This window comes from Xenopus laevis, chromosome 5L, assembly GCF_017654675.1.
Source record: "Xenopus laevis strain J_2021 chromosome 5L, Xenopus_laevis_v10.1, whole genome shotgun sequence".
Lineage (NCBI taxonomy): Eukaryota > Metazoa > Chordata > Amphibia > Anura > Pipidae > Xenopus > Xenopus laevis.
In genome coordinates, this window is record NC_054379.1 from 15,323,746 (window position 1) to 15,336,275 (window position 12,530).

Consider the following 12,530-nt stretch of genomic DNA (forward strand, 5'->3'; position numbering starts at 1 on the left):
TTATCTGTTATCTACTGTTTATCCTGTGCTTGAATGGCTGCCCCCACGGCTACACAGCAGCATGTTTATATAAACTATAGTAGTACTTATCTGTTATCTACCGTTTATCCTGTGCTTGAATGGCTGCCCCCACGGCTACACAGCAGCTTGTTTATATAAACTATAGTAGTGTTTCTGAAGCAGACACGTAAGTTTAACCAGTGCAGGGCAACAAAAGTCACTAACGTACCTTTGCGGCTTTCTTGATTTTGAGCTGTCGGACCAACTCTCCTTGCTCAACCACTCTGTTGTACAATAAAAGATTTGAGTCGTGGGAGCAGCTCTGACTAGTGGGAGGTGGAGGGGAGCTGTTTGGAACTGCTGGAGGGCTCCCTGGCTTGTACTCCTGACCTGTTACTTGTTTATATTCTGATTTCAAAGCTAGAAGGGTTTTCACAGCTCCATCTACCTGATCCTTATGTTTGGCATGGAAAGACCCACGGAGGGGGGGGGGGAGGAGAGAGAGACAGAGAGAGAAAAACAGTTGGAATGAAGTAGAAGAATATGAAACATGTATTGCTTTTCACAAATCAGTCAGCAACTGAACAGTCTAGCAAAGTTTTCTCTGTCTTGTCTTTGTCCGGCCCAACACCTCCAAAAACAGCAGGGGTACTCATTTAAACTGCAAAAGATCTTGAAAGGACATCTGAGCAACTGTACACGGTTATGCCAGAAGGTAGAGTCCTGCACGGGTCCATTTTTTGGGACCCGTACCCGCAACCGGCAATCCGCAACACAGACCCGCATTCTTACCCGCTTGGAACCGCTACCCGACCCTACCCGCAAGTACCTTATGCGCAACCCAGACCCGCTGACCATCAAGAAGTGCCGTCATTGTAAACCGGAAGTGACATCATCGGTAGTAGATGTGATCAGAAAAAAAGGAGTAAAATTCGCTATTGAGAAGACCCGCAAAACCGCGTCTTTACCCGCATCCGGAACTTCTACCCACAACCCGCAGGGTACCGCAGATTTTTGCAGGTAATTCGCAGGTACCGCCAGGTACCCGACCCGCTGCAGGACTCTACCAGAAGGTACTTTTGAAGCAACAGCTGAACAGCCATTGCTCTTCCAGGAGACAAAACTAGGAGAGAGTAAAGAATAGTATACAAAGAGATACAACTGTTCGAGAACCTGATAGTCTTTTAAATAGTGGTATATCTGCTCCCAACGCACAAAAACATAATAACCAATGAAAAATGTCACATGTAGTCACCAAGTTGTAAAAGGTGCTACACAATGCAATTAGACATCTGGACAGTTGGATATTCTTAAAGGACCAGTAACATCAATTTTTTTTTTTAAATTCATTAGTATACAAGCGAAAAAAGAATTAAACTTTGAAATCACTATGTCTTTCTTAAGAAATAACTTACCGAAACTCCACTTGCGTTCCTCTTCAGAAAAAGGCGACGGAGACGATCCATCGTGAGAAATTAAGTGCCGCACGATGGATCGCCTTTTCTGAAGACGTGCGGAAGCGGAGTTTCTGTAAGTTATTTCTCAATAAAGGCTTACCGATTTCAAAGTTTCAAAGTGTGTTTTTTTCGTTGTATACTAACCAGGCTTGGATTTGTGGCAAAGGCCACAAAGGCCCATGCCGGCACATTTTTAGGGGCGGCATGCCACCCAGCCACATTGCTGCGCCTCACCTGGAGAAGCAGAGCTGGAAAAACGGTAAAATTGTGCATGCACGGTGTGCGCACTCCAGGGGGGGTGGCGCGAGAAAGGAGCGGAGATACTAACAAATTTTTTTTAAGTTACTGGTCCTTTAAGTTTAAGAGGCATTTGCCCCATACCCTGTAGGGCAATATACGTTCCACACGTTTACTAGAGAACCTGATGATCCCCTGAATTGAATTGATTGCATTATGATCCAGTCTGGCCACTGTATAGTGATCCTTTCTGTGGTACAGTTACTCCAAATAGTACAGAAACATGTTTGAGTTCTATACCAGAGGCAGGCAACATAAAACGTAACAACTGTTGCAAGTAGTGTAGATGTAAGCACCCTTTGCTTGCCCCATGCCTAGATACTTTATTTTGCATATTTACCTTTGGCGCTTTCTCTGCCTTTAATTTTCGGACTGTCTCCCCTTGTTCAGACACTTTATCGTACAAGGCTTTTGCATCGTTATTGCCTGTGGCTGCTGGGCTGGAAACTGGTTTCTCTGTTGGGGCACTGCCCGGTTTATATTCCTGCCCTGTAACTTCTTTATATTGAGCTTTCAGAGACAAGAGGAGCTTTACAGCTGTATCAAGTTCCGCCTTTGCAGCTTTCTTTGCTTTCAGGTCCCTTACTAGATCTCCCTGTGCAGAAACCTTGTTGTACAAGGCTTTTGCGTCGTTATTGCCTGTGGCTTCTGGGCTGGAAACTAGTTTCTGTGTTGGGGCACTGCCCGGTTTATATTCCTGCCCTGTAACTTCTTTGTATTGAGCTTTCAGAGACAAGAGGAGCTTTACAGCTGTATCAAGTTCCGCCTTTGCAGCTTTCTTTGCTTTCAGGTCCCTTACTAGATCTCCCTGTACAGAAACCTTGTTGTACAGAGCGACTGGATCCTCTTCTGGAGATGCAAGTGGAGCTGCACTCACTTCAGCTTTACCCTTCGATTTGGGTTGGGCCTATAACATACACAAGAGTTCCAAATGAAATAAACACACAAGTTTTACAGAACTCGCAATTATTTTACCAATAGCTTTCAATGCTCTCTTATGGTCATCCAGTCTGACTGAACACTGTGTTAAATACTGCATCCACCTTAAAACTGATTGGCTTAAATCATTGCCACCATTTGCTTTAGGTTCCAGGAATCCTGAATTCACTAGGGGAAGTTCCGGGGGTGCTAATGCAAAAGATTTAACTAAAGTTGACTTATTCTTTAAAGGGGTGATTCACCTTTAAGTTAACTTTTAGTATGTTATAGAATGGATCATTTTAGCTAACTTTTCATTTGGCCTTCATTTTTTCTTTTTTATAGTTCCTGAATTATTTGCCTTCTTCTTCTGGCTCATTCCATATTTCAGATAGGGGTCACTGTCCCTATCTAAAACACAAATGAACTGTAAGGCTAAACATGTATTGTTACTGCTACTTTTTATTAGCCCACCTGTTATTCAGTCCCTCTCCTATTCATATTCCAGCCTCTCATTCAAACCAGTGCATGGTTGCTAGGATAATTAGGACCCTAACAACCACATTGCTGAAATTGCGAAACTGGAGATCTGCTAAATAGTTGAGTTAAATAACTCAAAAACCATAAATAATAAAAAATGAAAACCAATTGCAAATCGTCTCAGAATATCACTCTCATATTAAAAGTTAACTAAAAGGTGAACAAGCCCTTTAATGGAGGTAGGACAGTGGCAGCTTCCCTTTAAAATCTGACCCTTAACTATTTGAGACTGGTCAATTATGTACATTAACTGAAAATAAAATAAAAACACCTTTCAATACAGATTATCAACGATTAATTTCCCTTTAAAAAAAACAACAAGGTATAAGGGCAAACTGAGATTTTCCATATTCAGAGAGCTGCCATATTACCTGAAAAATTCTTTATAGATGACAATACCCCCCCCCCCCTCCTTACTGGCTACACCTTTCTTTCGTTTTTTATTATAAATAGAGCATAAAAAAACCCTTGGTCTTCTATATATTTGGAAAGGGGTGATAAATGCACAGCAACTCTCTGCACTGTATTAGCTAGTGAAATTCACAATTGCCAAGAATCAGTAGGTTTCAATTAAGTAAGAATACCCGTTAAGCCCACAGTAATGCTGACATGACTAGATAAGTACCTCTTTCTTGGTAGCCTCAGTCTTGGACTTCTCCTTTGAGCCTGATGTTGGCATCTCCTTGGTGTGCCCATCTGGGATGTAAATCAGAACACATGGGGCCTCCTTACAGCTGTAAGGGCTAGAAACATCATTTGTAGGAAAAAGCATTAATTATCTGGCCTTTTTTATTCCACAGGCCACTAAATACCCATAATACCCTACTGCTGCAGAAAACAAAAATTTGACCGGCAGTCTTGTTATCCATTAGTACTAGTCCTTATTGTATCAACTCAATCCCAATTGGCTCCTCTCTAAGTATATATGACTAATGGCTAGGGCTCGGCTTTCTTTCTGGCTCACTACTCCCAAACTTTTGGGAAACAACATTGGTAACTACTACAAGTAACAATGGTCTCCACTGGTTGGGTGATGGTATTATAAATTTTGGAGGTGCCCGTATGTCCATGTCTAAATTCCGGACGAGACAAACTATTAAGAGGCGCGGAAACCAATATAATTAATTTTAACCTGTCTTTTCAGAGTGCCTTTTTGGACAAGGATTAACACATATATGCAATAATTGGCATGAGAGATATAGAACAAAGTGATTACTATACAGTATCAGATAAATATAAGCTAAGCCCTTTGTGGATACCTGATTGGCTCATATGACTCATCACAGATGTAGAAGCCTCTCCTCTGAAGCTGGATGATGTCTCCCTTTTTCAGATCTTTCAGGCAGGGGTCACCCCACATGACTTCTTCTTGCTACAATAAAATAAAAGCAACACAACTGATTATGTAATAACAGACACACAAAGTTGCTCAAGGACCTGAAACCCATAGCAACCAATTAGCTTTCATACGGTTGCCATTTTACTTGATCTTAAAGGACACGGAAAGAAAAAAACATAAAATCCCATTTTTACTTTCTTTAATGAAAAAGGAACCTATCTCCAATATACTTTAATTAAAAAATGTGTGCCATTTTTATAAGAAACCTGACTGTATGCAGTGAAATTCTCCCTTCATTTACTGCTGTGGATAGGAATTGTCAGATGGTCCCTAACTGCTGAGCAGGGAAACAATCATACTTATGAACAGCAGGGGGAGCTACTTTAATTCTGCATGGCTGGTAACTAAGGTGGGGGCCTTACTTACCAGCCATGCAGAATTAAAGTAGCTTTGTTTAGGACGATCCCTAAGCAGCCCAGACCACACTGAGCATGTGCAGGGTCAGGCAAAGATGTTTAACAAAGTTAAAAGAGGACAGCCCCCTGTGGCCAACTTTGAAAGCATAAATCATTTGTTTGATTAGGCTTTGTGGTGCAGTAAGTTCATGCTTATGTTTAGTATACAAAATACAGCATTTCTAGCCTTATTCTATTTTAGACTTTCCTTGTCCTTTAACCACAATTTGTTTATTTCAGCCAGCCATTCACCCTGTAATATCCCATAACTTTATCTGTTCCTGCTGACCCACAACTCCCTGTTGGTTGTTTGTACTGTATGCGCAGTAACACGTTAAAGGAACAGTTCAGTGTATTAAAAAAAAACAAAAAACTACATAAATAGGGTATGCAAAATAGAAATATTTCTAATATAGTTAGTTAGCTAATGTATAAAGGTTGGAGTGACTGGATGTGTAACATAACAGAACAGAACACTACTTCCTGCTTTTCAGCTCTCTTGCTTTCCTCTGATTGGTTAACAGGCAGGGGGGGGGCACATGGTTCATAACTGTTGCTTTTGAATCTGAGCTGAATGCTGAGGATCAATTGCAAACTCACTGAACAGAAATGTCCCATGTGGCCCCCCTTATAGTCACTGACTAACTCAGAGTTAGAGAGCTGAAAAGCAGGAAGTAGTGTTCTGGCTATTATGTTACACATCCAGTCACTTCATCTTTTTACCAAATTTTTATTTTCACACTGAACAATCACTTTAATAGGAGGAGAGCAGAGGAAACAGGGAGGTATTGAGTGGCAAAGAAGGAACAGAATCTTCAGACGCTATAAAACCCCTCCAATCATACACACCTAAATATTTCCACATAAAGAAACATCAAAGTTTTTTCGCCCCTCCATACAAATGAGCCACAGTAGAGAAGATCACACAAACATTACCTTGCTGCTTCTGTTAATGTACTGCTTGAAGTCTTCCTCTTTGCCCAAAACCGGCTTGGTGATAAGATGATCGTAATTAACACAGGACGTTGGGATAAAAGGCGCCTTGGGAGTTTCAGCGAGCCAGGTGATCTTAGTGGTTTTCTTGTAATCCTTGTTTTCCAGATTCAGCTTGGCATCGAGGGACTGGATTTTCCCACTCTGGTCCCTGGGCACATGAAATGAAGTGTACGCGCCAGCCAATTATATCACAGAGTTTACGGCAGGAGAATGTTTGTTAGGGCTACTGCCCAGCAAGCTGTGCTACCTCTACCCTCCAAAATTTAAAGAGGCTGTTCACCTTCTAACACTTCTTTTCAATTCAGTTGGTTTCAGATAGTTTATCAGAAATAAAGACCTTTTTTCCAATTGCTTTCCACTGTCTATGTGTTGTCGTTTTTCTACTATTGAAGTGTTAAGATTCATTTCTCACCTTCTAAAGCAGCTCTGGGAAGGGAAGTCGCCGACCCTGTAAACTTTTCTAAATTGATACATTTAGTTGATATATTTCATAACTTTGTCCCTGCTGAGCAGAATCTCTGAGTTTCATTACAGGCAGCTGTTAGAATTGATACAATAGTTGCCAATACTCCAGAGATGCTGCTGAGAAATGGATCAACTAATGGAGCAAAACTGTAACAGTTCAGAATCTGCACCTGAATTACTGAGCAGAGACACGAACATTCAACTTTAAACTTAGATTTTGGTAAGATGGTAAAAAATGCAATGTAGTTGAAAAAGGTCTATTTCAGGGGAACAATCGGAAAACAACTGAACTGAAAAAAAAAGTGTTTGGAAGATGAACAACCCCTTTAAGAAAAATCAAGCTTTCTAATGTTGACCATTTTCTTTGCTTTCTGTGTAAAGAAATACCAGACAAACAGTTATTATAGAACATATACAGGGTTGGACTGGGGGGCCCGGGGCCCACCGGGGCTGCTGTCCAGGGCCCCCCTCCAGACCTACCCAGCCACCCATGCCGCGCTGCTGTGTGTGCACGCAATACGTTTTCTGGGCACCCGCAGCAGGAAAGCTGCTAGAAATTGTGCATCTGGGTGCGGATCTGGGCCGGCGGGGCCCACAAGAGCCAGGGGCCTACCGGGTTTTTTCCCGGAGTCCCGCCGGCCCAGTCCGACCCTAAACATATACACACACACACTTACCGGTGAATCTTTGTAATGATGAGATTTCCCCAGTTTATGAATGTGACTGTCTCCCCCTCAGACAAGGTCTCTGCATCTGCACCTTCTATGAGGACCTTGGGGCCATACCACACAGGCTTCAGGCCCACCTCGGTGTTCTGTGGTAAAAAACAAAAGCTGCTGTTGAAAAGTTCCTCTCACACAACATAGCAACAAGAAGGAACATTAACAAAGGGGGATTATATGGTGAAAAAGTTCCCCCTCTTGTAAAATAAAAGGATATTATAAGTTACCGAGGCGTTTCATGACCATGTAAAAGTACGAAGCCGAAGGCCGACTGCTTTTATACAGGTCATGGAACTCCGAGGTAACTTCTTATATCCTCATATTTTGCAACTGGGGGTATTTTATTTATTATAATACACAAGTTTCAGTGAGTCATGTGACAGAAACGACATCAGAACTCACCGTTTATAACTGATGACATCAGAACTCACCTATATAAGGATATCATTTAGAAGATATTCATGGCTTTTGTGTATTATATAGTGAATAAGGTACTGTAAAATATAAGGATATTATAATTCGCAGAGGAAATCCATGACCATACAAGGGTCAGGGCGCACGCTCAGATTTGGGGAGATCATTAGTCGCCCGGCGACTCGTGAGGCGACTTGGGAAAACAAAGTGTTACCGAGTGCCATCCCGTCGGCGATTTACATTTTAGCAAGCGGGAGGCAGTTCGGGGAGATTAGACACCCTGAATAAGAGGAGATTTGTCCCCGGGCAACCCGAATCTGAGCGTGTGCCGTGACCCTTAAAGTAAGAGGCTGAAGGCCAAGTGTTTTTATACAGTTCATGCAACTCTGAGGTGACTTCTAATATCCTCATATTTTCCAACAAGGGGAACTTTATTTATTATAATACACAAGTTTTAGTGAGTCATGTGACAAATGACATCACTACTCTCCATTTTGCCACATGGGCATATCCTCTTCCAGCTGAAAAACATCTGAACGTGCCAGAAAGAACAGAAAAATCAAGGTGCAGATTGCCATAGAATTCCACTCTACACAGCAAGCTCATTTTAAAGGGGATCAATCGTGAAAATGGAAATGTAATATAAGCTTCATCTTATTGAAATAAGACACCTTGTAAATACACTCAATTAAAACTGTACCCTTAAAGAAGTCAAGTTGGTCTTCAGTATCTCACACTTCACAAACGGTCACTCTTCATGCCGAGGTCTGGGTCAGATTTTGATTGTCTAATATGTCTTTTAGGGGGCTCCCTCTTATAGCAGAGTAACTCAAATCGCCAACTCCAGCACAAACAAAAGGTAACAAAACAACAGACTCTGGCAAACACCCTGAACGCAGAGAAACAGAATTTCAATCTGAGTTGGTTATTTTTAAAAAGAGTGAGCACCTGGGTTAAGGGTGCAACTCCCCCAAAGGATGTATTAGACCTAACTGTCAAACAAAAACTGGCATGAAGACAGAATGAAGAGAGACAGGTTGCTCAGAGGGGGGAAAAGTGAAAAGTAACTTGATTATTTCATAAATGGTACAGAATATTTAATTGATTACCGTATATACTCGAGTATAAGCCGTCCCGAGTATAAGCCGAGGTACCTAATTTAACCTCCAAAAACTGGGAAAGCTTATTGACTCGAGTATAAGCCTAGGGTGAGAAATGCAGCAGCTTCTGGTAAGTTTCAATCAAAAAATTGAGGGTTTCTGCTCCCATTGGAGATGCCGGCGTCTCGTTTTTGGATGCAGGTGACCATTCTTAGAGATTATTCTTAGGCGCCGGCGACCATTTTTGCGATTGACCCGAGTATAAGCCGAGGCAGAGTTTTTCAGCATATTTTGGGGGCTGAAAAACTCGGCTTATACTCGAGTCTATACGGTATATTTAGAACGTTTCTTATTTTAGCAAGATGAATCTTATACAGGTATGGAATCTGTTACCCGGAAACCCATTATCCAGAAAGCTCCAGATTAACTCCATTTTATCCAAATAATTCAAATTTTAAAAAATGATTTCCTTTTTCTCTATAATAACAAAACAGTAGCTTGTACATGATCCAAACCAAGATATACGTAATAAGTATTTATTGTAAGCAGCACCAGCTCATTGGCTTTATTCAATGTTTACATGATTTTCTAGTAAATTGTGGAAAGATCCATTATCGGGAAAGCCCCAGTTCCCGAGCATTCTGGATAACAGGTCCCATACCTGTATTCAATTTAAATTTTTTGCGATAGTTCCAGTTTAATGCAAGTTGTCTTTAGCAAGCAAAATCAAGATGGGAAATGTTAAACCTTTGGGTGCTTGGCCACTTCCAGCATGCCTTCTTTTGCGTCAGGAATGTTCACAGGGACGGCCTGGCTCTTCAGTAAGGCGGTGTAACGGGCGGCTACAGGATCGATCACCTGATAGAAGCAAAAACAGGACCAACTGAATCGGTTACACTCGGCAGATGAAAAGAAAACCCTCCCCATGAAATGGAGAAAATTAACAGTAACTGGGCTTCTGTATATTGCTCCATGAACTTCAAGTCATGAAATGACATTGTTTCTCTGTTGTGCTAAAGGGTTCATACTGGCAGATTCAGTGGCTACTATTAATGAAGGGTGGCTTTTTTTGTGTGAAAACCTTAAAGGTTCCTTTATATAGTGTTGGTCCACAAAACTTTCAGCATTTCCTATATAGTACCTAGTGAGAACCAAGTAAAGGATTGAATATAATGGCTAGATCTTTCAATATTTGTAACCATTGTTGTGAAATATTCATAATTCTAAGAAATGAGAAACTGAACTATTCCTCTAGCAGGGATCCCACCTCCTTCTATGAATTCTTGGACATTTAGTTCAGCAACATCTAGAGAGTCAAGTGAAAATTCTGATCAAGATGTCCAGGTTGCAGCCCATCAGCTACTGCTGAACTACAACTTCCAACAGCCCCTAAACGCAGCACTGCTGTGGGATGCTGGGTTATTTCACAATGTAGTTTAAAAGGGTGGTTCAACTTTAAGTTAACTTTTAGTATGTTATAGAGTGGGCAATTCTAGGCAACTTTTCAGTTGGTCTTCACTATGTATTGTTTATGGGGTTTTTTTTAATTGCCTTTTTCTTTTAACTCTTTCCAGCTTTCAAATGAGGGTCACTGACCCCATCTATAAAACAAATGCTATGTAAAGCTACAAACGTATTGTTATTGCTACTTTTTATTATTCATCTTTCTAATCAGGCCTCTCCTATTCATATTCCACTCTCATTCAAATCAGTGCACGGTTGCTAGGGTAATTTGAACTGCAGCAACTAGGGATGTGCTGAATCCAGGACTTTTCATCAGGAATCTAAGTGCTTGGCCAAACCAAATCCAAATTAGAAAAAAAAAATCATGTGACATTTCATCACACAAACCACTTGGTTAACTAACTTGCATATGCAAATTATGGTTCGGATTGCATATTTGGACGGATCTTTTACCAAAGATTAGGTATTCAGTCGAATCCTAAAATAGTGGATTGCGGTGCATCCCCATTAGCAGCAAGACTGCTGAATTTGAAAACTGGAGAGCAGCTCAATACCAGTAAGTGGGAACTTCTGTAAACCCTGAACCAGTGCTCTTTTGCCATGACCTGGTATCAGTCATCTTCCCTACCTAACCCATTATCATTTCCTAGTTAGAGAATGCAGCAACGTACAGGGCCAGTTAATGTTAATCACATGGAGAAAGGCAGAACATAAAGGGGATACATGCCAAAAAAAAGCAGAAAATAACTACTACAGAAAATAAACCAGTATCTGAATATGAGAGCAAAATAAGCAGAGATTTGAGTGCAAGAATGGCAGAATGAGGGGCTAGCTGGCCTGGATATGGGACAAATGGGATATCAACATGGGATTGGTATTATAAGGCACATGAAGTATGATGGCTCATACAGAAGCTACATAGGATAAGTGATGGAGTGATGGCTACATTTAATCAAAAGGTTCCAAAGCAGCAAATGCATTATTTGTATGGAATCTTAAGCATCTGACAAATACATGAGCCTTTGGACTAGTAGAATTCAGATGCTTGCCCTTAATCTGCCAGCTAGCCCCTTGGCATAACACAATCACAGGTCTCAGTAGAACAATTCAGGCATTTTTTTGCCACCCCTCGCCTGCAGTAGAAATTTTCGGCTGGGTTTGCGTGGGTATAAGAATTGGTATATGGTACATGGCCAACTCATTTGTTACATGACGGGAAAAACATGGTATGGTCTGTGTAGTCTGTATACAATACATTGATATTTTACAAATGTGTCATAAAAAGGTCAGGGCCAAGGCTACAAAGGGGGTCAGGGCCAAGGCTACAAAGGGGGTCAGGGCTAAGGCTACAAAAGGGGGTCAGGGCCAAGGCTACAAAAGGGGGTCAGGGCCAAGGCTACAAAAGGGGGTCAGGGCCAAGGCTACAAAAGGGGGTCAGGGCCAAGGCTACAAAAGGGGGTCAGGGCCAAGGCTACAAAAGGGGGTCAGGGCCAAGGCTACAAAAGGGGGTCAGGACCAAGGCTACAAAGGGGGTCAGGGCCAAGGCTACAAAGGGGGTCAGGGCCAAGGCTACAAAGGGAGTCAGGGCCAAGGCTACAAAGGGGGTCAGGGCCAAGGCTACAAAGGGGGTCAGGGCCAAGGCTACACAGGGGGTCAGGGCCAAGGCTACACAGGGGGTCAGCGCCAAGGCTACACAGGGGGTCAGCGCCAAGGCTACACAGGGGGTCAGCGCCAAGGCTACACAGGGGGTCAGCGCCAAGGCTACACAGGGGGTCAGCGCCAAGGCTACACAGGGGTCAGCGCCAAGGCTACACAGGGGGTCAGCGCCAAGGCTACACAGGGGGTCAGCGCCAAGGCTACACAGGGGGTCAGCGCCAAGGCTACACAGGGGGTCAGCGCCAAGGCTACACAGGTAAGTAGTAAGTGTTAGAGCAGGATTGCACAGATTATTTCTATTGTATTTTACTGTAAAAGTAAAAACTCCCTTCTAGTGGTTCTAATTTTTACAGGAATAAGGGACATGGCCTCGTGGCAGTTACTGCAACAAGTGATTAGGTTTTTCATCTAGCTGCGGATAGAACAATGCATGCATGTTACTGCCTAGGTGCACATGTTCACCATTGTGTCTGTGTGATCTTAAAAGGTACCTGGAGTGTATTCAGGCTTTGCTTTCAGGATACAATCACATGAGAAGAACTTTCAGGAGATTACAGAATAAAGTGATGGGAGGGTGACTTTGGAGTGAAGTTTCTGGATTGTTCCAAGTGTCCAAAAGAACAACTGAATTTCAGTGGGGGGGAGGGGGAAGAGAATTTGGACTAAAAAAACACCAGGCATTTGCTCCGCCAGGGTATTTCAACCAC

At 42.2% G+C, this 12,530-nt stretch overlaps 1 protein-coding gene across 5 annotated transcripts in view; it reads right to left on the minus strand.

The window, feature by feature from the left end:
- Window positions 1-12,530, minus strand: part of eprs1.L (glutamyl-prolyl-tRNA synthetase 1 L homeolog) — a 52,631-nt gene that overhangs the window by 10,706 nt on the left and 29,395 nt on the right. For 3 of the 5 annotated variants that reach the window (XM_018261575.1, XM_041562032.1, XM_041562031.1), the window contains 6 exons: window positions 9,451-9,561; window positions 7,145-7,281; window positions 5,943-6,150; window positions 4,472-4,584; window positions 3,838-3,955; window positions 2,095-2,661 (listed from right to left, as the gene is read on the minus strand). In XM_018261575.1, the coding sequence (XP_018117064.1) occupies window positions 2,095-2,661; window positions 3,838-3,955; window positions 4,472-4,584; window positions 5,943-6,150; window positions 7,145-7,281; window positions 9,451-9,561 (1,254 nt within the window). Of the gene's footprint in view, window positions 1-229; window positions 455-2,094; window positions 2,662-3,837; window positions 3,956-4,471; window positions 4,585-5,942; window positions 6,151-7,144; window positions 7,282-9,450; window positions 9,562-12,530 lie in introns of all 5 variants that reach the window. The other 2 variants (XM_018261573.1, XM_041562030.1) reach the window with 1 other exon arrangement.